We start from the raw sequence: 26,258 nt of genomic DNA on the forward strand, positions 1-26,258 counted from the left end.
TCTGAGTGGAAAATTATGTCTTACAAATTTGATTGAGTTTTTTGAAAGGGTAACCAAGATGTTAGATGAGGGCAGTGCAGCTGGTGTTGTCTGCATGCTCCAACAACTTACCCACTACAGATGTGAGGCTCACTGGCCTGAAGTTCCCAAGCTTTTCCCTGCAGCCCTTCTGAAACAACCACAAGTTGTGCCGAACACATCCCTACCTTCTAGACCTACCTATAACCCTCCATCCTATTACGCTCCATGTACTCATCCAGGAGTCTCTTAAAAGACCCTATTGAGTTCGCCTCCACCACCACTGACGGCAGCCGATTCCACTCGCCCACCAACCGCTGTGTGAAAAACATACCCCTAACATTTCCCCTGTACCTACCCCCCAGCACCCTAAACCTGTGTCCTCTCGTAGCAGACATTTGCCACCCTCCAATCTTCAGACACCTCATTTGTGACTATCGATGATTCAAATATCTCTGTAAGAGTTTTAACAACACCAGGTTAAAGTCCAACAGGTTTATTTGGTAACAAATGGCATTTGCTACCAAATAAACCTGTTGGACTTTAACCTGATGTTGTTAAAACTCTTACTGTGTTTACCCCACTCCAATACCGGCATCTCCACATCATCAAATATCTCTGCCAGGGGACCTGCAAATTCCTCCCGAGTGTCCTGGGATACACTTCATCACGTCCCAGGGATTTATCTATCTTGATGTGCTTTAAGACCTCCTTCTCTGTTATATGTACAATCCTCAAGACATGATTTGATTCCGATTTGATTCGATTTATTATTGTCACATGAATTAACATACAGTGAAAAGTATTGTTTCTTGCGTGATATACAGACAAAACATACCGATCATAGGGAAGGAAAGGAGAGAGTGCAGAACGTAGTGTTACAGTCAAAGCTAGGGTGTAGAGAAAGATCAACTTAATGCAAGGTAGGTCCATTCAAATGTCTGACAGCAGCAGGGAAGAAGCTGTTCTTGAGTCGGTTGGTACGTGACCTCAGACTTTTGTATCTTTTTCCCAACGGAAGAAAGTGGAAGAGAGAATGTCCGGGGTGCATGGGGTCCTTAATTATGCTGGCTGCTTTGCCAAGGCAGCGGGAAGTGTAGACAGAGTGAATGGATGGGAGGCTGGTTTGCGCGATAGATTGGGATATATTCACAACCGTTTGTAGTTCCTTGTGGTCTTGGGCAGAGCAGGAGCCACACCAAGCTGTGATGCAACAGAAAGAATGCTTTCCATGGTGCATCTGTCAAAGTTTGTGAGTGTCGTAGCTGACATGCCAAATTTCCTTAATCTTCTGAGAAAGTAGAGGCATTGGTGGGCTTTCTTAACTATAGTATCGGCATGGGGGGACCAGGACAGGTTGTTGGTGATCTGGACATCTAAAAACTTAAAGCTCTCGATCCTTTCTACTTCATCCCCATTGATGTAGACAGGGGCATGTTCTCCTTTACGCTTCCTGAAGTCGATGACAATCTCCTTTCTTTTGTTGATATTGAGGGAGACGTTATTGTTGCTACACCAGCTTACCAGATTCTCTATCTCATTCCTGTACTCTGTCTCATCATTGTTTGAGATCCAACCCACTACGGTGATGTCGTCAGCAAACTTAAAAATTGAATTGGATGGGAATTTGGCCACACAATCATTGGTGTATAAGGAGTATAGTAGGGGGCTGAGAACACAAACTTGTGGGGCACCGGTGTTGAGGATGATCGTGGAGGAGGTGTTGTTGCCTATCCTAACTGATTGTCGTCTGTGAGTTCGGAATTTCCGGCTCCAGTCGCAGAGGGAGGTGCTGAGGCCCAGGCCACGGAGTTTGGAGTTGAATCGGCATCACTATTTAATTCCCCAAGTTCCCGAACATCCATGCCTTTCTCAACAGTTAATACTGATAAGAAATGTTCATTTAGGATCTCGCCCATCTCTTGTGGGTCCGCACATAGATGAGCTTGTTGATCCTTAAGAGGCCCTGCTCTCTCCCTAGTTACTCTTTTGCTCTTTATCTACTTGTAGAAGCTCTATGGATTCTCCTTTGCCTTATCTGCCAAAACAATCTCGTGTCCCCTTTTTGCCCTCCTGATTTCTCTCTTAACTCTACTCCTACACGCTCTATACTCTTCAAGGGATTCACTTGATCCCAGCTGCCTACGCATGTCATGCGCCTCCTTCTTCTTCTTGACCTGGGCCTCAATATCCCAAGTCATCCAGGGTTCCCTACTTCTAGCAGCCTTGCCCTTCACTCTGAGAAGAATGTGCTTCCCCTGAACCCTGGGTAATACCAGCCACTGTCCTTCCTCACATTGTTCCATTGTATCTGTGCTCTCTGCAATGTTCACTTTGCTCTTGGGAATCAGATGTTGATTTTGGACACTGTTTAGATTTGTCTGCTTTCATTATCTCTAGTTCACTTTATTGCAGTGTGAATGTAAACCGACTTGTTACACGAGGAAATAAACTTTAAAATAATCTTCAAAACATTGCAAATGTTTTTTCGTGTTCCAAACCTGCTTGTGTGCATTCCTCGGTGTCGATTATAGACCTGAGTTTGCACATTTACCAGAAATCTAATGAATAACAATGAGAACTTTGAACAAAATGGACCACTACGCATTTATCAACCCAGATAAATGCGTCGTGGTCCATTTTGGCAGGTCAAATGGGATGAAGGAGTACAATATAAAGGGAAAGACTGTTAGTACTGTAGAGGATCAGAAGGACCTTGGGGTCCGGGTCCATAGGACTCTAAAATCGGCCCCGCAGGTGGAGGAGGTGGTTAAGAAGGCGTATGGTGTGCTGGCCTTTATCAATCGAGGGATTGAGTTTAGCAGTCCGGGGATAATGATGCAGCTATATAAGACCCTCATCAGACCCCACTTGGAGTACTGTGCTCAGTTCTGGTCGCCTCACGAGAGGAAGGATGTGGAAAAGATTGAAAGGGTGCAGAGGAGATTTACAAGGATGTTGCCTGGATTGAGTGGCATGCCTTATGAGGATAGGCTGAGGCAGCTCGGTCTTTTCTCCTTGGAGAGACGTAGAATGAGAGGAGACCTAATAGAGGTATATAAGATGTTGAGAGGCATAGATCGGGTGGACTCTCAGAGGCTTTTTCCCACGGTGGAAATGGCTGCTATGAGAGGACGCAGGTTTAAGGTGCTGGGGGGTAGGTACAGGGGAGATGTTCGGGGGAAGTTTTTCACACAGAGGGTGGTGGGCGAGTGGAATTGGCTGCCGTCAGTAGTGGTGGAGGCAAACTCAATAGGGTCTTTTAAGAGACTCCTGGATGAGTACATGGGGCTGAATAGGATGGAGGGTTATAGGTAGGCCTCGAAGGTAAAGATATGTTCGGCACAACTTGTGGGGCCGAAGGGCCTGTTTTGTGCTGTAGTTTTTCTTTGTTTCTATGTTTCTAACTGAACAGGTAGGAATTTATTTAAACATGCACACTGTTGATTTATTCCTCTCGCTGTCCCTTAACTAGAATCAGGGTGTTCTCACTTTCTCCAGGGTCCCTGCACTATTTTGCTGCTGTAATTTTTCATCCATTCACGGGATGTTGGTGTTGCTTACAAGACCCAAATTTATTGCCCGTCACTAAATACCCCTTGAGAAGGTGGTGGTGAGCTGTCTTCTTGACCCACTGCAGTCCATGAGGTTTAGGTACGGAATTTGGGAGGGAGTTTGGGTGCTGTTCGGGAGAGAGATTCAAGAGTTTGACTTAGTGACAGTGAAGGAACAACAATATATTTCCAAGTCAGGATGGTGAGTGACTTGGAGGGGTTCTTGCAGGAGGTGCTATTCCCGGGCATCTGCTCGGCTTGTCCTTCTAGCAGGGACGTGGTCTTGTGTTTGAGAGGTGCTGTCATTCACATTTGGCAGCAGGATATCACTAACTGCTGCATTTTACACTGAACCTGAGATTCTGGGCCTGATTTTACCATTTTCATTCGAAGTGCCGAATCTGGGCGTAATGCAGATCCGACTTAGAAATCTGCTTTCAGGCCCCCCCCCCCATACGCTGTCAGCCATCTCCAGTCCCATTCGCGCTGTGGGCGGGGCTTAGCGCGGCCGAAACGATCGGAGCTCTGACCTGCGCATGTGCAGTTGGAAAAAAAGTTGAAAAAGCGCGCCTGTCACATCACTCCCGGGCCGGGTAATGCCTCCCCCTCGCCCCCACAGACATTGCCCCACCCACACAGCATTACAGACCCACCTATCCCCCCACCCTCCACCACCCAGAACAATTGCGAATACCTCCGCCCTTCCCCCCACCGATCTCAGGCAGAGTGGCAGCGGACCCTCCCCCTCCCCTCACTGATCTCAGGCAGAGAGATCCCCCCTTCACCCTACAGATATCAGGCAGAGTGATCCCCCTCACTCCCAGCCCGGACCCTCTCGCACAAGGCCCCATCCCACCTACACTCCGATGGCTGTGTGACACCTCCCTCTCTCTCCCCTGTCGCTAATCATTGAGGAACTCATCCACCACCACCGCCCCCCGCCCTCCCCCTACCGCCCCCCCTCCCCCCGCCCTCCACCCCCCCCCACCCCCCCCCCCCCCCCACCCCCCCTCCCTCAGCAGCACACCTGCAAGTGCTCACTTGCTTTCCCCCAATGCTAACAAGCAAACTGCATGGAACTTGCTGGAATGTTCTGTCAAACTGCCTGCAGCTGATCTGCCCTAACGAAGGGCAGCTCCATAAAAAACTCCAGGCAGGACAGGCAGGCAGTACAGGACAATGTGCGCACGACCAGCCCCCGATTTTCTGAGGACGACTTGGGGAGGCTGCTGGATGCAGCTGAGGCGAGGCGAGGCGGGCCACCCTCTTCCTCCCAGGAGGACGCAGACCCAGGGGGGCTGATGACCATGCGGCCTGGGAGGCAGTCACTGCCTCGGTCAGTGCCAAGGCACTGGCCCCCCGAACCGTGAGGCAGTGCCGGAAAAAAATCAGTCACCTCATCCGGGTAGCAAAGGTGAGTGCTGAACCCCATTCAGCATGCTCCCCCATATCTCCCCCAGATCCTCCTATTCCCAGCAGCCTGCATGCTTCCAGCTCCTGACCCCCAAGCACCTCCTTCCTTTCCCCCCAATGAGCCCCACTGTGTTTGCCCTCGAAGGGTCACCACCTGATTCTGTGCATGAGTCACGCCACCATTTATTTCATGGTTCCTTCTGTCTCCACAGAAGAAGACCGAGCACAATACCCGTGAGAGGATGAAGACAGGGGGTGGTGAGCCAGACCTCCAGGTCCTCACCCCGTCCAAGGAGCGGGCGCTGGAGCTCACCAGAGATGGGGAGACGCGGGCTCTTAGCGACAGCATGGTCGGTCTGCCATCCAGACGTGAGCACCTGTCATTCCTGCACTCACTTTGAGGCAACTTCTTGGGGGCACGAGTTTCGGGTGCAAGGGGCAAGGAGTAAAGGAGATGTATTGAGTGGGTGCCTGAAACTTACTGCCCGGGGAGGTCGTGGAAGCAGAAACTACAGGGACATTTAAGGGGCATCTCTACAGCTATCTGAATGGGATGGGAACAGAGGCATATGGGGGCAAACAAATCAGATGGGCAGCCTGGTCGCTACAGGGTTGGATGTCCGAAGGGCCTGTCCCTGTGATGCAATCGTCTGGGTTCAGTGTTCTATGTTCAAGAGAGCCATGTGATTCGTGTGTTTGGCCTCCCGGATTCCTCTCCCTCCCTTGCACTTAACCTTGTGTCCTGTGATTCAGGGACAGATCCTGACGCCCCAGGGCCTTCTGGACCGCAGGCCCCGGATACAGCTCCCATCCATCCTGGGAACGAGAGCTCAGACGAGTCCTCGGAGGATATGGGTGAAGGGACCTCCGAGGGAGGCACCGTTTATCCATCAGCTTCTACCTCACAAACCACCATCGCAGAAACGGACACGTCGGTGGGTCCGGTTAGTGTTGAGGCTTCTGGGTCACAGCTGCTGATGTACATCGGGTGGAGGAGGAAACGTCCGAGGCCTCTGGCATGCGGGGGCTTGCTGGAGGTGAGGACACAGCTGGCCCCAGGCTACATGCTGGGCCTCTGAGATCACTTCTCCCTCAGCTGCTGGAGATGCAGCAACGGAGCCAGGGAATGCAGGAGGGGCTGACGGCCACACTGGACCAACTGCGAGGCTGCTGGGAGGACTCCCAAGGCTTTCAGGTGGACCAGCTATTGGCTGTCATGCGTGCTTCCAATGCCAACACTGCAAGGGTGGCGTCTGCAGTGGAAAGCCTGGGGCAGGGGATCCTCACCATGGGTGACAGGCTCCAAGCAATGACCGAGTCACAGCAGGTCATAGCAGAGGGACTGTGAGCAGGCGACTTGAGATTCTGCGGCCCATGGCTGAGAGGCTCGAGAGCTTGCAGGAGACCCAGAGGGACAGCACTGAGACACAGCGGGCAATGGCAGCAACCCTTGAGAAGGTGGCCCAGTCTCAGAGGGCCAGGGCTGAGGGCTTGCAGAGCATGGCCCAGTCTCACAGGGCACTTGCTGCGGCCATTGAGAGATGGCCCACGACTCAAGTGGCCATCGCAGAGGGGTCGACCACCATGGGTAAGGCACAAATGGTCCTCCAGGACTGGCAGTGCCAGGTGACGCCGGAGCTTCTGGAGCTCACTGCAGAAGCACCTGTGTCCCATGGAGTGACCCAGGGGCCAAAAGGGACCCCAAGGGAGGAGGAAGGGTGCGAGCCCACGCCGGGGCCTTCCAGCCAGGAGACTGTGGCTATGGCAACACCTTCTGACTCTCCCCTTCCTGACAGTGTGGCATTTCAGGGGCAGCGGGATGAAGAGGGTGTCATGGAAACATCCCAGACACCTGGAAGCCGGCCAGGGCCCTCCAGGTCCAGGGCCTCGCATCACAGGCCACGGGGCGAGGCCACGCGCATCACAGGCCACGGGGCGAGGCCACGCGCATCACAGGCCACGGGGCGAGGCCACGCGCATCACAGGCCACGGGGCGAGGCCACGCGCATCACAGGCCACGGGGCGAGGCCACGCGCATCACAGGCCACGGGGCGAGGTCAGCAGCTGGCCCCCTCCACCTCCGATGTACATTCTGGGGAGTCACTGAGGCGCAGTGTGAGGCAGCGTAAGGTGAGGGAGTTGTAGTTGCTCTGAGGTGGTGCGGGGGTGACGGGCTGCACTCGTTAGAAAGGACTGTCGGCACCTCAGTGTTTTCTTTTCACAAGTTTCTGTGTTTCACCAGTTTATCTGAACGCCTTTATTGTAAATAAATGTTTTTTCACCCCAACCACCTGTGAAGAGGTTGTTTCGAAGAGGATTCCTGCCCCATTGATGATCACCTGATGGATGCCTCATGGTGAGATCAGTTGGGGCGGCCCCTCAATGAGGTGTCACTGAGGAAAGGAAGCCATTGGTCTCTCGTACCCCACGAGCGATAGCCTCCCGTCCCCCAACCCACCCGCCCCAGGGCCCTGTATGGGGGTTTTGGATCCCTTACCCACTAGACAGGCGTGGGCCCAGGTGCGAGCATGCATGTGGATCTCAGGCAGCAGTCAGACTGGTTTGCACCAGGGCATCATCAGAATGGTGCTCAGCGAGTTGTCATCACCCTCCTGCCTGGAAACAAATCGCGAACACAGAGTACCCAGGCCCACCACTCTGCTGTGACAATGTGCAGGATAAATGGAAGGCATTTTTCGGGGGTGGGGGGCAGGGGGGAAATGGAACCCACAATCACCATCCCCTAGCGACTGAACCGCCTGGTTATCAGGGCCTCCCTAGCCACCCTCGCATGCCTCAGCTGAGATGCCAGCCCTCCACCACCTGGCAGGTGTTCCAAGGTGTTCTCATCCTCCTCTTCCTCCTCCTCCCCTTCCTCCTCCTCCTGCTGGTCAACCTCTCCAGTGCCGTCCGGCTGGTCATCCTCCACATCCTCTTCCTCCTCCAAGAGGTCCCCTCGCTGCAGAGCCAGATTGTGCAGGGCACAGCGCACCACCACTATGTGGGAGGAGATCAGGGGGCTGTACTGGAGGGCCCCTCCGGATTGGTCCAGGCATCGGAATCGCATCTTGAGGAGCCCAATGCACCTCTCTACTGTTGCGCGGGATGCTACATGGGCCTCATTATAATGGGTCTCCGCCTCAGTCACAGGCCTCCACACATGCGTCATCAGCCATGTCCGAAGCGGGTAACCCATATCACCCAGGAGCCACCCCCGCAGCCTGGACTCCTCCTCAAATGCTTGCGGGATGTCCGAGCTCCTTACAATGAAGCTGTCATGCACGCTGTGTGGCGCAGACGTGCATTATGGTCATGTTGTGGTCACACACGATTTGTACGTTCAGGGAGTGGAACCCCTTCCTATTAACAAATCATCGTGGATTCTGTAGGGGGGCCCTGAGGGCGACATGGGTGCAGTCGACCGCCCCCTGCACATTCGGCATCCCCGCAATTACAACAAACCCCGCAGCCCGGGCTTCCTGATGGGCCTGGTCCAGGTTGAATTTGATGTACTGCCCAGCCCGGGCAGACAGGGCTTCAGTGACCTGCTTGACACAGGTGTGGACTGAAGACTGGGAGATGCCACAGACATCTCCGCTTGGGCTCTGGAAGGAGCCAGTCACATAGAAGTTCAGAGCGGCCATCAATCTGACAGCCACTGAGAGTGGGTGCCCCCCCACCCCCGCCCCCCCCCTCCCAACCCCCCGCTGCCCCGAGGCACCAGGTCCTGCAACAGGTCGCACAGGTGTCGCACGGTATCCTTTCGGAGTCGGAGATGTCGGCGGCACACGGTGTCCGACATCTCCTCGAAGGGCACTCGTGCACGGAACTGCCGGGGTCTCTGCTCCCTCCTTCTCCGAAGCCCCCGCTCTGGGTGAATGGCGGCCGCCTCCTGCCTCTGATGGTCGTCTCCCTCCGGTCCTGCAGGTGGTACGGCCCGGGCCTCCTGGGCCCGCAATTCTTCCTCGATGTCCTCCTCCTCAGCTCCAGCAGCAATCAAGAGAACAGCAAGGTCGAATGGTGGCATTGCAAATGCCATCTCGTCACTCTGAAAGGTGAGGGGGAGGTGGGGGGGAGGTGGGTTGGGGGGAGGTGGAAGTGAACAAATGTGGAAGTCATGCAACGCTGCTTGCCCCGAGCACATCGACAATCACAGCCCCCCCATGCCCCCCAATCCCCCCAGCCACATGCTTCACACAATCACAGCCCCCCCATGCCCCCCAATCCCCCCAGCCACATGCTCCACACAATCACAGCCCCCCCATGCCCCCCAATCCCCCCAGCCACATGCTTCACACAATCACAGCCCCCCCCATGCCCCCCAATCCCCCCAGCCACATGCTCCACACAATCACAGCCCCCCCATGCCCCCCAATCCCCCCAGCCACATGCTCCACACAATCACAGCCCCCCCCATGCCCCCCAATCCCCCCAGCCACATGCTTCACACAATCACAGCCCCCCCCATGCCCCCCAATCCCCCCAGCCACATGCTTCACACAATCACAGCCCCCCCCATGCCCCCCAATCCCCCCAGCCACATGCTCCACACAATCACAGCCCCCCCATGCCCCCCAATCCCCCCAGCCACATGCTCCACACAATCACAGCCCCTGGTAACGTTGAGAGGCTGCAGCAGTGCGATCTGCAAGGGCTTTGTGCACATCCTTCAGCCTGAAGTGAGCTGTGGTGCGAGGGCCCAGCAGCACTGCAGGACCCGAGGTCAGTGCTGAGACCCGGGTTCGTGCTGCTGAACAAACATCGCAGATCGTGCATAGCAACAGCCCCCCCTCCCCCCCACACACTCGCAGAGCCGCCACCGACCTGGGACAGCAAAATGGCCGCAACAACAGGACACCCGTGAGTAGCGGAGGCCGTCGGATGCCATGCGCTTTCCTCCTCGCCGACCCTCACTGATGAAGCGCCTGATTCAGACTTTTATTCAGCAGGTCCATTACGGCGCGGTTCCGGATCGGCAAACGCGGTGGTAAAGGGGAAAATGCTGATAAAGTTGGGCGGGCAGTTCATTCATTCAATTTAAATTCATGCAAATGCATTTAAATCGCTGTTGCGCCCGTTTTGGGCGCAAAGTGGATTGCTGCCATTCCCGGGTTTTGGTAAAGTGGCAATCTGCACGGACACGGGTGTGGATCGCGATAATGGCCTCTCACCCGACTTTACCACGTTTTCGCAAAAATAGGGCCCTCTGTTTCTGATATTGTTACTCTAATTTCTCTAAAGCCTTCACATCTCCAAGATTGATCCACTTTTAGAAAATAAACTGTCTCCAACTTGTTAGATCTATCTTTTCGAGGCTGGTAAATCTGAGGAGACATTTTGATTAAATCTCCCTCTACACTGTCCCCATTGAATACTCCCAGGACAGGTACAGTATTGGGTTCGGTACAGTGTAAAACTCTCTCTGGACAGGGTTTGATGCAGAGTTAAGCTCCCTCTACACTGTCGCCAGGATAGATAGAGCACGGGTATAGATCTGTAAATCTCCATCTACATTGTCTCCAACATCTTTCCCAGCACAGGTAAAAGACAGTGTTAGACACAGTCTAATTTTCCTTCCATACCATCCCCATCAAACACTCCCAGGACAGGTACAGCACAGGGTTAGATACAGAGTAAAGCTCCCTCTACACCGTCCCCATCAAACACTCCCAGGACAGGTACAGCACGGGGTCAGATACAGAGTAAAGCTCCCTCTACACCGTCCCCATCAAACACTCCCAGGAAAGGTTCAGCTCAGGGTTAGATACTATGGAACTATAATCAGGGCCTAGTTTTAAGGCTGATTAAATTGGATATCCTAAATTAAAGAATTGGGCATATTAAAATCAAACACAGTCAAACCTCGGCAGGCCAGACTTGACGAAACTCAAATATAGAAGACACAGGAACATGTCTGGGCCTGGCCCATCAATCACCCATCAAAGATCATTGCACTCTACTGAGACTCAGCAAGATATCATCACACCCCATTGAAATGCACCAGCCTATTGTTCGAAGCCCAGATCAGGCCAGGCTTTCTGTCATCTAGAGTTCCTGCAGTTACCTTATCTGACAACAGGTTATATGTAAGCAACACCATGCAGATGGACACCTGGGGTGGGCCCCAGTGTCCTGTCAGGCAGATGTCAAGAAACCACTGGATATTGGGACCCCCTCCCAGGACCTCATTGGTCGGAAGCCAGAGAAGTTCGTAGAAAGGCGGAGAGGAAAGTGGACAAACCAGCACAGTGAAGACTCAACGAGGGAGGCAACCTTGACCATTCGGAAGACTGACCAGAGAAGGAAGAAAGGAAGAAGCTGCCATTGAGACTCACCTTCGTGACGATGGACCAGAGGGACTCAGAGAATCGAGCCTATAGTTTAACCAAACCATTTTTGCATGTAGCATACTTGAATGTGGGGTATCCTCTTGTTTTATGTGGGTAAATTAAGGGTTAATAGTATTATTATTATTAATAAACTTATTGAACCTTTACTTGTGTTTGTCCTTTGTCCATCTTGCAAATAAGGGCACCGGAATAAAACTTTTGAGTAAGTAAACTGGTCGAAAGTATCTGAGAATTAACAGGTACAACAATACACGGTATTATTGGGGCGGCACGGTAGCACAGTGGTTAGCCCTGCTGCTTCACAGCTCCAGGGACCTGGGTTCGATTCCCGGCTTGGGTCACTGTCTGTGTGGAGTTTGCACATTCTCCTCGTGTCTGCGTGGGTTTCCTCCGGGTGCTCCGGTTTCCTCCCACAGTCCAAAGATGTGCGGGTTAGGTTGATTGGCCATGCTAAAAATTCCCCTTAGTGTCCTGAGATGCGTAGGTTAGAGGGATTAGTGGGTAAATATATAGGGATATGGGGGTAGGGCCTGGGTGGGATTGTGGTCGGTGCAGACTCGATGGGCCGAATGGCCTCTTTCTGTACTGTAGGGTTTCTATGGATTTCTATGATTATCCTAGCTAGTCCCCCTGACACTAAGGGGCAATTGCGCATGGCCAATCCACCTAACCCGCACATCTTTTTGGACTGTGGGAGGAAACTGGAGCACCCGGAGGAAACCCACGCAGACATGGGGAGAATGTGCAAACTCCACTCAGGCAGTGACCCAAGCCAGGAATCGAACCGGGTCCCTGGCACTGTGAGGCAGCAGTGCTAACCACTGTGCCACCGTGCCGCCCATCCTCATCAATTGTCTCTACCAGACTCTTTTGGTGATGTGGTGACCAGAACTGTACACTGTACTCTATTTGTGCTCTAACAATTGTTTTATACAATTAGAGAAACATCTCCTTCCTCTTCTAATCTGTCTCGGGGGCAGGGAATTCATATGGTGTTCGTGGAAGTGGAAATGACTAGGGTTGGGAAGCATTTTCCGATCGGGGCCATTGTGATCTCCTGGACTCGTTTCGATCGCCTCAGGGGGTCGGAGAGGAATTTCCCAGATTTTTTTTCCCCATATTGGCCCTGGGGTTTTTCACTCTGGGTTTTCGCCTCTCCCTGGAGATCACATGGTCTGGAATGGGGGGGTGGGGGTGAGTTAATAGGTTGTAATGAACAAAGCATCGTAGCTGTGAGGGACAGCTCGGTGGATAGGATATTGGTATGTAGATAGGCTGGAAAATTGGGCGGGGATCCTGGATTCAGGATTCAATCCTGGACCGGGGAGCGGCGCGGGCTTGGGGGGCCGAATGGCCTGTTCCTGTGCTGTATTGTTCTTTGTTCTTTGTTCTTTAATCATGTCCTTGATCAATAAAGAAAAATCTCTACAGCATCATCTTGAGCACCTTATTTTCCTGTCACGCTATTGTCAGCAATCAGTGGACATATACTCCAAGATCCCTCTGCTCCACCACTCACCTCAATATCCACCATTCATTGTGTGTTCTCCATCCAGTGTTTGTCCTCCCAAAACCCATTCCCTCACACTTCTCCACATTGAGTTCTATTGCTCACACATCTACCCACCTGACCAATCCATCGATATCTTCCTGCTGTTTACAGCTTTCTTCCTCACTATCAAGCGCATGAACAATTTTCATCTCTTCTGCAGACATCTTATTCATGTCCCCAACTTTTAATTCCATTTCATTGACACGACCACAAGAACACAAGGAACTCAGTACAGATCCCTCTGGAATACCACTGGGAATAACCTTCCAATCTCAATAACCACACTACCCACAACCCTTTGCTTCTGACATTGAGACAATTGGCATCCAACTCTCCTTCCAATTTCCTGACGAGTGAGTCTTGTTTGACCTTGTCAAAGCTCTTGCTAAAACCCTTGTGGACTATATCATATATGTTACCCTCATCAACTCTCCATGTTACTTTGCCAATCAATGTAATCAAGTTATTGAGACTTGACTTATTTGAACAAATCCATTCTGACTCAAATTTATTTAAACCTTCCCAAATGATGATTTCTATTATTTCACAGCATTATTTCCCATTATTTTCCCACCACAGACATGAGGCTGAATGCTCTGTAATTACTCCGGCTATCTCTTAATCAATGTCATTACTTTTCCAGCTCCACATCTATAGGCACAGTTGATGGGTGAAGATGCTTTGTGTCTTTGTTACATCTTCCCTTGCTTTCCTCAGCAGCCTCCGGTATGAATTGTCTCTGCCTGGGGACATATCCACTTTCAAGGGTGGTAAACATCTTCATATTTCCTCCCTCACTGAGCTAATCTCATTTAATATTTCACACACCTCTTCCTTAAAATAATGAAATAACAAAAATAAAATGCTGGAAATATACAGCAGGTCAGCCAGCATCTCTGGAAATAAACAGAGTTAATGTTTGGTGTTGTGATAACTCCTCTGCTCTGAAGATGGTTCGTCACAAAGGGTAACGTTATTCTGTTTCTCTCCGCAGAGGCTGCCTGACCAGCTGAGTATTTGCAGCCTCTTTTTATTTGGATTGCATCAGTACAGCGACGAACTGTGTGATTGTCCTTTCAGTCCTGGTAGTTCGACCATTCCTGAGACTGTTGTTCCAGTAAGACGTTGCTCCACACACGCCACAGGCTGGTTAAGAGGTAATTTCAGACTCTGTTACATCAGATTGACATTGACTGTCCAACACAATTCACACTGGAGACACTTTTCAATCTTTCTATTCCTCATTTCAGGATCTCATCCCAGTCTGCGTGAAGGGATAGTAAAGAGGACAGTTTGTTTTCACTGGAGTGGAAACACCTGTCGCTGGCACCAAGAAATAAAGATCAAACGCTGCTCCAATTTCTTTGTTTATGAGTTGAAGAAGCCACCTGTCTGTTCCCTCGCTTACTGCACAGGTACATTGGTGTTTGGAAATGATGTAAAGAGAAAACTCTGGGATGTACCGGCTCAGCAGCTCAACTGACAAAGTTACACGAGAGCCTCTGTTTCGTAAGGGACTGACACTCAAAGTATAATTTTTAGCAAAGGGAAATGATTCAGACACTCTGATAGCCCGTTTGTCGCCCTTCACTCACTCACTAACCTTCCTGCACAAGGAGGGAAATTAAAATAATTAATTCTCAAGGAGTTGTGGAATAGACACTTTGAGAATGAAGATGTGATTGGGCATAGTCAACATGGATTAATCAATGGTGAATCACGTTTGACAAACATGTTGGAGGTTTGTGAGGATATTCCTAACATAATTGAGAAAAGTGGATGCAGTGTTCCTGGAGTTTCAGAAGGCTTTTAATCAGGTCAGCAATGGAAAGTTGGTCAACACAAATAAAGCGTTGGGATAGGAGGTAATATACTGGCATCGATTAAAGATTGGTTAACAGGCAGAAAGCAGAGTGGCAATAAACAGCTCATTCTGGCGTTAGCAGCCTCTGACCAGAGGGGACCACAAGGGGTGGGAAAAGGAATTGTAGTCCGGAAGTCAGTGTTGAGGGTAGTGAGGTATTGGAGAAGGTATCAAGGTCAAGGGTGGGTACCAGTAGACAGGGAGGTGGGTTGAAGTGTGTCTACTGCAATGCAAGGAGCATCCGAAACAAGGTAGATGAACTTGGGACGTGGATTGGTACTTGGGACTACGTCGTTGTGGCCATTACGGAGACATGGGTAGAACAAGGACAGGAATGGTTGCTGGACGTTCCGGGGTACAGATGTTTCAGTAACTATAGGGAAGCTGGTAAAAGAGGTGGAGGAGAAGCATTGTTAATCAGGGATAGTTTAACGGCTGCGGAAAGGCACTTCGAGGGGAATCTGCCTACTGAGGTAATATGGGCTGAAGTTAGAAATAGGAAAGGAGCGGTCACGTTGTTAGGAGTTTACTATAGGTCCCCAAATAGTAATAGAGATGTGGAGGAAGAAATTGCTAAGCAGATTATGGATATGTGTGGGGGTCACAGGGTAGTTGTCATGGGGGACTTTAACTTTCCAAATATTGATTGGAACCTTTGTCGGTCGAATAGTTCGGATGGGGCAGTTTTTGTGCAGTGTGTGTGTGGTGAACCATAGATGGTTACCACTATGGGTACTTGTACATATGTTACTCTTGTTACTGTTGGGGTTAGGGTTGGGGTGTTCCACCTGTTAGCATTGTTCTGTGGTACACTCCGTTTGGCTCCGCCTTCTTATAGGAGTATAAAGGTCACTGCTACTTCCTAGTGGCCCTTAGTCTGGGATAGTATTGTTAAGCAGTATGCTCTTTTCTTGTTGCGAATAAAAGCCTTTATTCCCGGGTATGACCTAGCCTCCCGAGTGAATTAATCGCGCATCAGTGTGCAGGAGGGTTTCCTGACACAATATGTGGATAGGCCGACAAGAGGTGGGGCCACATTGGATTTGGTACTGGGAAATGAACCGGGCCAAGTGTTAGATTTGGTTGTGGGAGAGCACTTTGGAGATCGTATCAACAATTCGGTGTCTTTTGTTATTGCAATGGACAGGGGTAGGGCCGTACGGCAGGGCAAGGTTTATAATTGGGGGAGAGGTAATTATGATGCAATTAGGCAAGAATTAGGGGGCATAAGATGGGAACAGGAACTGTCAGGGAAAGGCACTAATGAAAAGTGGAACTTTTTCAAGGAACAAATACTGAGTGTCCTTGATAGGTATGTCTCTGTCAGGCAGGGAGGAAATGGCCGAGTGAGGGAACCATGGTTCACAAAAGAGGTGGAATGTCTTGTGAAAAGGAAGAGGGAAGCTTATGTAGGGATGAGGAAACAAGGTTCAGATGGCTCGATTGAAGGTTACAAGTTAGCAAGGAATGAGCTGAAAAAGGGGCTTAGGAGAGCTAGGAAGGGGCATGAGAAGTCCTTGGCGGGTCGGATCAAGGAAAACCCCAAGGCTTTTTACTCTTATGTGAGGAATAAAAGAATGACCAGGGTGAGGTTAGGGCCGGTCAAGGACAGTAGTGGGAACTTGTGTATGGAGTCAGTAGAGATAGGAGAGGTGATGAATGAATACTTTTCTTCAGGGTTCACCAAGGAGAGGGGCCATATTTTTGAGGAAGAGAAGGTGTGACAGGCTAATAGGCTGGAGGAAGTAGATGTTCAGAGGGAGGATGTACTAGCAGTTTTGAATAAACTGAAGCTCGATAAGTCCCCTGGGCCTGATGAAATATATCCTTGGATTCTTTGGGAGGCAAGGGATGAGATTGCAGAGCCTTTGGCTTTGATCTTTGGGTCCTCACTGTCCACGGGGATGGTGCCAGAGGACCGGAGAGTGGCGAATGTTGTTCCTCTGTTTAAGAAAAGATATAGAAATGACCCTGGTAATTATAGGCCGGTTAGTCTTACTTCGGTGGTTGGTAAGTTGATGGAAAAGGTCCTTCGGGATGGGATTTACGACCATTTAGAAAGATGCGGATTAATCCGGGATAGTCAGCACGGATTCGTGAAGGGCAAGTCGTGTCTCACAAATTTGATAGAATCTTTTGAGGAGGTAACTAAGTGTGTTGATGAAGGTAGGGCAGTTGATGTCATATACGTGGATTTTAGTAAGGCGTTTGATAAGGTCCCCCATGGTCGGCTTTGATGAAAGTAAGGAGGTGTGGGATAGAGAGAAAGTTGGCCAATTGGATAGGTAACTGGCTATCGTACTCCCCGAGTTGGAGATCTCTACTGCCTCCCGAAGATACACAAGGCAAACACACCCGGCTGTCCCATCGTATCGGGCAATGGGACTCTGTGCGAGAACCTCTCCGGCTATGTCGAGGGCATCCTGAAACCCATTGTACAAAGAACCCCCAGCTTTTGTCGCGACACTACGGACTTCCTACAGAAACTCAAAGCACATGGAGCAGTTGAACCAGGAGCACTCCTCGTTACAATGGATGTCTCGGCACTCTACACCAGCATCCCTCACGATGATGGCATTGCTGCAACAGCCTCAGTACTCAACGCCGACAACTGCCAGTTTCCAGATGCAATTTTACAACTCATCTGCTTCATTCTGGACCACAATGTCTTCACCTTCAACAACCAGTTCTTCATCCAGACACACGAAACAGCCACGGGGACCAAATTTGCACCTCAATATGCCAACTTCTTCATGCACAGGTTCGAACAAGACTTCTTCACCGCACAGGACCTTCAACCGATGCTATACACTAGATACATCGATGACATTTTCTTCCTTTGGAGTCATGGTGAGCAATCACTGAAACAACTATATGATGGCATCAACAAGCTCCATCCCACCATCAGACTCACCATGGACTACTCTCCGGAATTGGTTGCATTCTTGGACACACGCATCTCCATTAAGGACGGTCACCTCAGCACCTCACTGTACCGCAAGCCCACGGATAACCTCATGATGCTCCACTTCTCCAGCTTCCACCCTAAACACGTTCAAGAAGCCATCCCCTACGGACAAGCCCTCCGTATACACAGGATCTGCTTGGATGAGGCGGATCACAACAGACACCTCCAGAGGCTGAAAGATGCCGTCATAAGAACAGGATATGGCGTTCGACTCATCGATCGACAGTTCCGACGCGCCACAGCAAAAAACCGCACCGACCTCCTCAGAAGACAAACACGGGACCCGGTGGACAGAGTACCCTTCGTTGTCCAGTACTTCCCCGGAGCGGAGAAGCTACGGCATCTCCTCCAGAGCCTTCAACATGTCATTGATGAAGACGAACATCTCGCCAAGGCCATCCCCACACCCCCACTTCTTGCCTTCAAACAACCGCACAACCTCAAACAGACCATTGTCCGCAGCAAACTAACCAGCCTTCAGGAAAACAGTGACCACGACACCACACAACCCTGCCACAGCAACCTCTGCAAGACGTGCCGGATCATCGACATGGATGCCATCATCTCATGTGAGAACACCGTCTACCAGGTACACGGTACCTACTCTTGCAACTCGGCCAACGTTGTCTACCTGATACGCTGCAGGAAAGGATGTCCCGAGGCATGGTACATTGGGGAAACCATGCAGACGTTACGACAACGGATGAATGAACACCGCTCGACAATCACCAGGCAAGACTGTTCTCTTCCTGTGGGGGAGCACTTCAGCGGTCACGTGCATTCAGCCTCTGATCTTCGGGTAAGCGTTCTCCAAGGCGGCCTTCACGGCACACGACAGCGCAGAGTTGCTGAGCAGAAACTGATAGTCAAGTTCCGCACACATGAGGACGGCCGAAACGGGGATGTTGGGTTTCTGTCACACTATCAGCAACCCCCACAGCTTGCCTCCTGGACTTGCAGAATCTCACTGGCTGTCCTGTCTGGGGACAATACACGTCTCTTTTAACCTGTGCTTAATGCTCCCTCCACTCACATTGTCTGTATCTTTAAGACCTGGTTGGCTGTGGAGATTCGCATTCTAATCAGTATTCTGTAACTTGATTTTGTGTCTCTGTGCCCTGTTTGAGAGCAGATTTCCACTCCATCTGACGAAGGAGCAGCGCTCCGAAAGCTAATGGCATTTGCTACCAAATAAACCTGTTGGACTTTAACCTGGTGTTGTTAAAACTCTGACTGTGTTTACCCGAGTCCAACGCCTGCCTCTCCACATCAGACACTCCCAGGCCAGGTACAGCACAGGGCTAGATACAGAGTAAAGCTCCCTCTACACTGTCCCCATCAAACACTTGGGACACGGTGGACAGAGTACCCTTTGTCGTCCAGTACTTCCCCGGAGCGGAGAAGCTACGACATCTCCTCCGGAGCCTTCAACATGTCATTGATGAAGACGAACATCTCGCCAAGGCCATCCCCACACCCCCACTTCTTGCCTCCAAACAACCGCACAACCTCAAACAGACCATTGTCCGCAGCAAACTACCCAGCCTTCAGGAGAACAGTGACCACGGCACCACACAACCCTGCCACAGCAACCTCTGCAAGACGTGCCGGATCATCGACACAGATGCCATCATCCCACGTCAGAACACCATCTACCAGGTACACGGCACCTACTCTTGCAACTCGGCCAACGTTGTCTACCTGATTCGCTGCAGGATAGGATGTCCCGAGGCATGGTACATTGGGGAAACCATGCAGACGTTACGACAACGGATGAATGAACACCGCTCGACAATCACCAGGCAAGACTGTTCTCTTCCTGTTGGGGAGCACTTCAGCGGTCACGGGCATTCAGCCTCTGATCTCCGGGTAAGCCGTCTCCAAGGCGGCCTTCACGACACACGACAGCGCAGAGTCACTGAGCAGAGACTGATAGCCAGGTTCCGCACACATGAGGACGGCCTCAACCGGGATATTGGGTTCATGTCACACTATCTGTAACCCCCACAGCTTGCCTGGATGTGCAAAATCTCACTAACTGTCCTGTCTGGAGACAATACACATCTCTTTAACCTGTGCTTAATGCTCCCTCCACTCACATTGTCTGTACCTTTAAGACTTGATTAGCTGTAAAGACTCACATTCCAATCATTATTCATGTAAATTGAATTTGTGTCTTTGTGCCCTGTTTGTGATCAGAACTCCCACCCACCTGACGAAGGAACAGCCTGTTCCGAAAGCTAGTGGCTTTTGCTATCAAATAAACCTGTTGGACTTTAACCTGGTGTTGTTAGACTTCTTACCCCATCAAACACTCCCAGGACAGTTACATCACAGGGCTAGGTGCAGAGTAAAGCTCCCTCCACACTGTCCCTGTCAAACATGCCCAGGACAGGGTATACTACAGGTCCCCCAACAGCCCAAGGGAAGTGGAAGAACGGATATGTCAGGAGATACTGGATGGGTGCAGGAAAAATAGGGTTGTTGTAGTGGGAGACTTCAATTTCCCTGGTATAGACTGGAAATCGCTGAGAGCTGGGACTCTGAATGGGGAGGAATTTGTAAAATGCGTACAGGAGGGTTCTTTGGAACAATATGTAGATAGCCCGACGAGAGAGGGGGCTATACTGGACCTAGTACTGGGGAATGAGCCCGGTCAGGTCTTCAAAGTTTTGGTAGGGGAACATGTGGCAAATAGTGACCACAATTCTGTTAGCTTTAGGGTAGTGATAGAAAAGGATGAGTGGTGTCCCAAGGGTAATGTGTTGGATTGGGGGAAGGCTAACTTTAGTGGGATGAGGCAGAAATTGGCAGCTCTTGATTGGGAGAGGCTGTTTGAGGGTAAATCCACATCTGGCATGTGGGAGTCTTTTAAGGATCAGTTGTTAGGGCTGCAGGACAGGCATGTGCCTGTAAAAAGAAGGATAGGAAGGGTAGGATTCGAGAACCGTGGATAACCAGGGAAATTGAGGGACTGGTCAAAAAGAAAAGAGAGGCGTATGTTAGGTCCAGGCAGCTAAAAACGGAGGGAGCTCTGGAGGAGTACAAAGAAAGTAGGAAAGAACTCAAACGGGGAATTAGAAGGGCAAAAAGGGGTCACGAAATGTCCTTGGCAGACAGGATTAAGGAGAATCCCAAGGCATTTTATTCCTACGTTAGGAACAAAAGGGTTGTCAGGGAAAAAATCGGACCTCTCAGGGACAAAAGTGGGGAATTATGCTTGGAGCCCAAAGAAGTAGGGGAGATCCGAAATGAATACTTTGCGTCGGTATTCACAAAGGAGAGGGATGTGTTGACTGGGAGTGTCTCGGAGGGGAGTGTTGAACCGTTGGAGAAAATCTCCATTACAAGGGAGGAAGTGTTAGGTTTGTTAGAGAATATAAAGACTGACAAATCCCCAGGGCCTGATGGAATCTATCCAAGGCTGCTCAGGGAGACGAGAGATGAAATCGCTGGGCCTCTGACGCAAATCTTTGCTTGTCACTGGACGCAGGTGAGGTCCCAGAGGATTGGAGGATAGCTAATGTGGTCCCGTTATTTAAGAAGGGTAGGAAGGATAACCCAGGTAATTATAGGCTGGTGAGCTTGACGTCCGTGGAGGGGAAGTTGTTGGAGAAGATTCTTAGAGATAGGATGTAGAACATAGAACATAGAACAGTACAGCACAGAACAGGCCCTTCGGCCCACGTTGTTGTGCCGAGCTTTGTCTGAAACCCAGATCAAGCTATTTCCTCCCTATCATCCCGAAGTATGGGCGGCACGGTAGCACAGTGGTTAGCACTGCTGCTTCACAGCTCCAGGGTCCTGGGTTCGATTCCCAGCTCGGGTCACTGTCTGTGTGGAGTTTGCACATTCTCCTCATGTCTGCGTGGGTTTCCTCTGGGTGCTCCGGTTTCCTCCCACAGTCCAAAGATGTGCGGGTTGGGTTGATTGGCCAGGTTAAAAATTGCCCCTTCGAGTCCTGAGATGTGTAGGTTAGAGGGATTAGTGGGTAAATATGTGGGGGTAGGGCCTGGTTGGGATTGTGGTCGGTGCAGACTCGATGGGCCGAATGGCCTCCTTCTGCACTGTAGGGTTTCTATGATTCTATGAAGTACTCCATGTGCCTATCCAATAGCTTCTTAAATGTTCCTAAAGTTTCTGACTCCACTATCCCTGCAGGCAGTCCATTCCACACCCCAACCACTCTCTGAGTAAAAAACCTACCTCGGACATCCTTCCTATATCTCCCACCATGAACCCTATAGTTATGCCCCCGAGTTACCACTCCATTCACCCGACGAAATAGTCTATGAACGTTCACTCTATCTATCCCCCTCATCATCTTATAAACCTCTATCAAGTCTCCTCTCAACCTCCTCCGCTCCAAAGAGAAAAGCCCAAGTTCCCTCAACCTTTGGAGGGCCGAAGGGCCTGTTTCCTGTGCTGTACTGTTCTCAGTTCTTTCCTCATAAGACCCACCCTCCAAACCAGGCAGCATCCTGGTAAATCTCCTTTGCACTCTTTCCAGTGTCTCCACATCCTTCTTATAGTGAGGTGACCAGAACTGCACACAATATTCCAAATGTGGTCTCACCAAGGTCCTGTACAGTTGCAGCATAACCCCACGGCTCTTAAACTCAATCCCCCTGTTAATGAATGCCAACACACTATAGGCCTTCTTCACGGCTCTATCCACTTGAGTGGCAACCTTCAGAGATCTATGGATATGAACCCCAAGATCTCTCTGTTCCTCCACATTCTTCAGAACCCTACCTTTGACCCTGTAATCCACATTTAAATTTGTCCTACCAAAATGAATCACCTCGCATTTGTCAGGGTTAAACTCCATTTGCCATTTTTCAGCCCAGCTCTGCATCTTATCTATATCTCTTTGCAGCCTACAACAGCCCTCCACCTCATCCACTACTCCACCAATCTTGGTGTCATCAGCAAATTTACTGATCCACCCTTCAGCCCCCTCCTCCAAGTCATTTATAAAAATGACAAATAGCAGAGGACCAAGCACTGATCCCTGTGGCACTCCGCTGGTAACCGGTTTCCAGTCCGAAAATTTTCCATCCACCACCACCCTCTGTCTTCTGTTAGATCATAGAAATCATAGAAACCCTACAGTACAGAAAGAGGCCATTCGGCCCATCGAGTCTGCACCGACCACAATCCCACCCAGGTCCTACCCCCATATCCCTACATATTTACCCGCTAATCCCTCTAACCTATGCATCTCAGGACACTAAGGGCAATTTAATCATGGCCAATCAACCTAACCCGCACATCTTTGGAATGTGGGAGGAAACCGGAGCACCCGGAGGAAACCCACGCAAACATGAGGAGAATGTGCAAACTCCACACAGACAGTGACCTAAGCCGGGAATCGAACCCAGGTCCCTGGAGCTGTGAAGCAGCAGTGCTAACCACTGTGCTACCGTGCCGCCCATATGATGTGGAGATGCCGGCGTTGGACTATTTGCGACCAAATAAACCTGTTGGACTTTAACCTGGTGTTGTGAGACTTCTTACTTCTGTTAGATAGCCAGTTACCTACCCAATTGGCCAAACTTCCCTCTATCCCACACATCCTTACTTTCTTCATAAGCCGACCATGGGAGACTTTATCAAACGCCTTACTAAAATCCATGTATATGACATCAACTGCACTACCTTCATCTACATACTTAGTTACCTCCTCAAAAAATTCTATCAAATTTGTGAGGCAAGACTTGCCCTTCACAAATCCGTGCTGACTATCCCGGATTAAGCTGCATCTTTCTAAATGGTCGTAAATCCTATCCCTGAGGACCTTTTCCATCAACTTACCGACCACCGAAGTAAGACTAACCGGCCTATAATTACCAGGGTCATTTCTATTCCCTTTCTTAAACAGAGGAACCACATTCGCCAATCTCCAGTCCTCTGGCACCACCCCCGTGGACAGTGAGGACGCAAAGATCAATGCCAAAGGCTCTGCTATCTCATCCCTTGCCTCCCAAAGGTTCCTAGGATATATTTCATCAGGCCCAGGGGACTTATCAACTTTCAGTTTATTCAAAATTGCTAGTACATCTTCCCTCCGAACATCTACTTCCTCCAGCCTATCAGCCTGTGACACCCTCTCTTCCTCAAAAACATGGCCCTCTCCTTGGTGAACACTGAAGAAAAGTATTCATTCATCACCTCTCCTATCTCTTCTGACTCCATGCACAAATTCCCACTGCCGTCCTTGACCGGCCCCAACCTCACCCTGGTCATTCTTTTATTCCTCACATAAGAGTAAAAAGCCTTGGGGTTTTCCTTGATCCGACCCGCCAAGGACTTCTCATGCCCCCTCCTAGCTCTCCTAAGCCCCTTTTTCAGCTCATTTCTTGCTAACTTGTAACCCTCCATCGAGCCAACTGAACCTTGTTTTCTCAACCTTACACATGCTTCCTTCTTCCTCTTGACAAGACATTCCACCTCTTTTGTGAACCATGGTTCCCTCACTCGGCCATTTCCTCTCTGCCTGGCAGGGACATACCTATCAAGGACACGCAGTATTTGTTCCTTGAAAAAGTTCCACTTTTCATTAGTGCCTTTCCCTGACAATTTTTGTTCCCATCCTATGCTTCCTAATTCCTGCCTCATTGCATCATAATGACCTCTCCCCCAATTGTAAACTATGCCCTGCCACATGGCCCTCTCCCTCTCCATTGCAATAACAAAAGACACCGAATTGTGGTCACTCCTGTCCTTGTTCTACCCATGTCTCCGTAATGGCCACAACATCGTAGTCCCAAGTGCCAATCCACGCCCCAAGTTCACCTACCTTATTTTGGATGCTCCTTGCATTGAAGTAGACACACTTCAACCCACCTTCTTGTCTGCTGGTACCCACCTTTGACCATGATACCCTTCCCAGTACCTCACTACACTCACTGACCTCCGGACTACAACTCCTTTTCCCATCCCCCTGACAAATTGGTTTAAACCCCCCCGAAGAGCTGTAGCAAATTTCCCTCCCAGGATATTGATGCCCTTCTGGTTCAGGTGTACCCCGTCCTGTTGGTACAGGTCCCACCTTCCCCAGAAAGTGTTCCAAAGTGCTCTCCCACAACCAAATCCAACACTTGGCCCGGTTCATTTCCCATTACCAAATCCAATGTGGCCCCACCTCTTGTCGGCTTATCCACATATTGTGTCAGGAACCCCTCCTGCACACACTGCACAAAAACTGCCCCATCCAAACTATTCGACCTATGAAGGCTCCAATCAATATTTGGAAAGTTAAAGTCCCCCATGACAACTACCCTGTGACCCCCACACCTATCCATAATCTGCTTAGCAATTTCTTGCTCCACATCTCTATTACTATTTGGGGGCCTATAGTAAACTCCTAACAACGTGACCGCTCCTTTCCTATTCCTAACCTCAGCCCATATTACCTCTGTAGGCAGATCCCCTTCGAAATGCCTTTCTGCAGCCGTTACACTCTCCTTGATTAACAGTGCCACTCCTCCACCTCTTTTACCAGCTACCCTACACTTACTGAAACACCTATACCCCGGAACCTCCAACAACCATTCCTGTCCTTGTTCTACCCATGTCTCCGTAATGGCCACAACATCGTAGTCCCAAGTGCCAATCCACGCCCCAAGTTCACCTACCTTATTTTGGATGCTCCTTGCATTGAAGTAGACACACTTCAACCCACCTTCTTGTCTGCTGGTACCCACCTTTGACCATGATACCCTTCCCAGTACCTCACTACACTCACTGACCTCCGGACTACAACTCCTTTTCCCATCCCCTTGACAAATTGGTTTAAACCCCCCCGAAGAGCTGTAGCAAATTTCCCTCCCAGGATATTGGTGCCCTTCTGGTTCAGGTGTACCCCGTCCTGTTGGTACAGGTCCCACCTTCCCCAGAAAGTGTTCCAATTATCCACATAGCTGAAACCCTCCCTCCTACACCATCCCTGCATCCATGTGTTTAACTGCACTCTCTCCCTGTTCCTCAACTCGCTATCCCGTTGGACCGGCAACATACCAGAGATGACAACCTGTTTTGTCCCGGCTCTCAGCTTCCACCCTAGCTCCCTGAATTCCTGTTTTAAATCCCCGTCCCCTCTCTTACCTATGTCTTTGGTGCCGGCGTGCACCACGACTTGTGACTGTTCCCCCTCCCCCTTTAGAATCCTGAAGACACGGTCGGAGATGTCACGGACCCTGGCATCCGGGAGGCAACATACCATCCGTGAGTCTCTCTTGTTGCCACAGAACCTCCTATCTATCCCTCTAACAAACGAGTCCCCAATAACTATAGCTCTACCGCTCTCTTAAATATATGCGCATTTAGAAAGGAATAAACTCATTCACGATAGTCAGCATGGTTTTGTGAGAGGGAGGTCATGCCTCACTAACCTGGTGGAGTTTTTTGAAGAAGTGACCAGAATGGTTGATGAGGGAAGGGCCGTGGATGTCGTCTATATGGACTTTAGTAAAGCGTTTGACAAAGTCCCTCATGGTAGGCTGGTGAAAAAGGTTGGATCTCATGGGATAAAGGG

At 50.4% G+C, this 26,258-nt stretch overlaps 1 protein-coding gene across 1 annotated transcript in view; it reads left to right on the forward strand.

Annotated features, from left to right (window-relative positions):
- Positions 1-5,776: 5,776 nt before the first annotated feature.
- Positions 5,777-26,258, forward strand: part of LOC144487409 (uncharacterized) — a gene marked incomplete at its 5' end in the record, with an annotated part of 137,585 nt that continues 117,103 nt past the window's right edge. Inside the window, 3 exons of the mRNA XM_078205500.1 lie at positions 5,777-5,920; positions 13,882-14,044; positions 14,138-14,302. Of these exons, the coding sequence (XP_078061626.1) occupies positions 5,777-5,920; positions 13,882-14,044; positions 14,138-14,302 (472 nt within the window). The remainder of the gene's footprint in view (positions 5,921-13,881; positions 14,045-14,137; positions 14,303-26,258) is intronic.

Source organism: Mustelus asterias, unplaced genomic scaffold (assembly GCF_964213995.1).
Source record: "Mustelus asterias unplaced genomic scaffold, sMusAst1.hap1.1 HAP1_SCAFFOLD_779, whole genome shotgun sequence".
Lineage (NCBI taxonomy): Eukaryota > Metazoa > Chordata > Chondrichthyes > Carcharhiniformes > Triakidae > Mustelus > Mustelus asterias.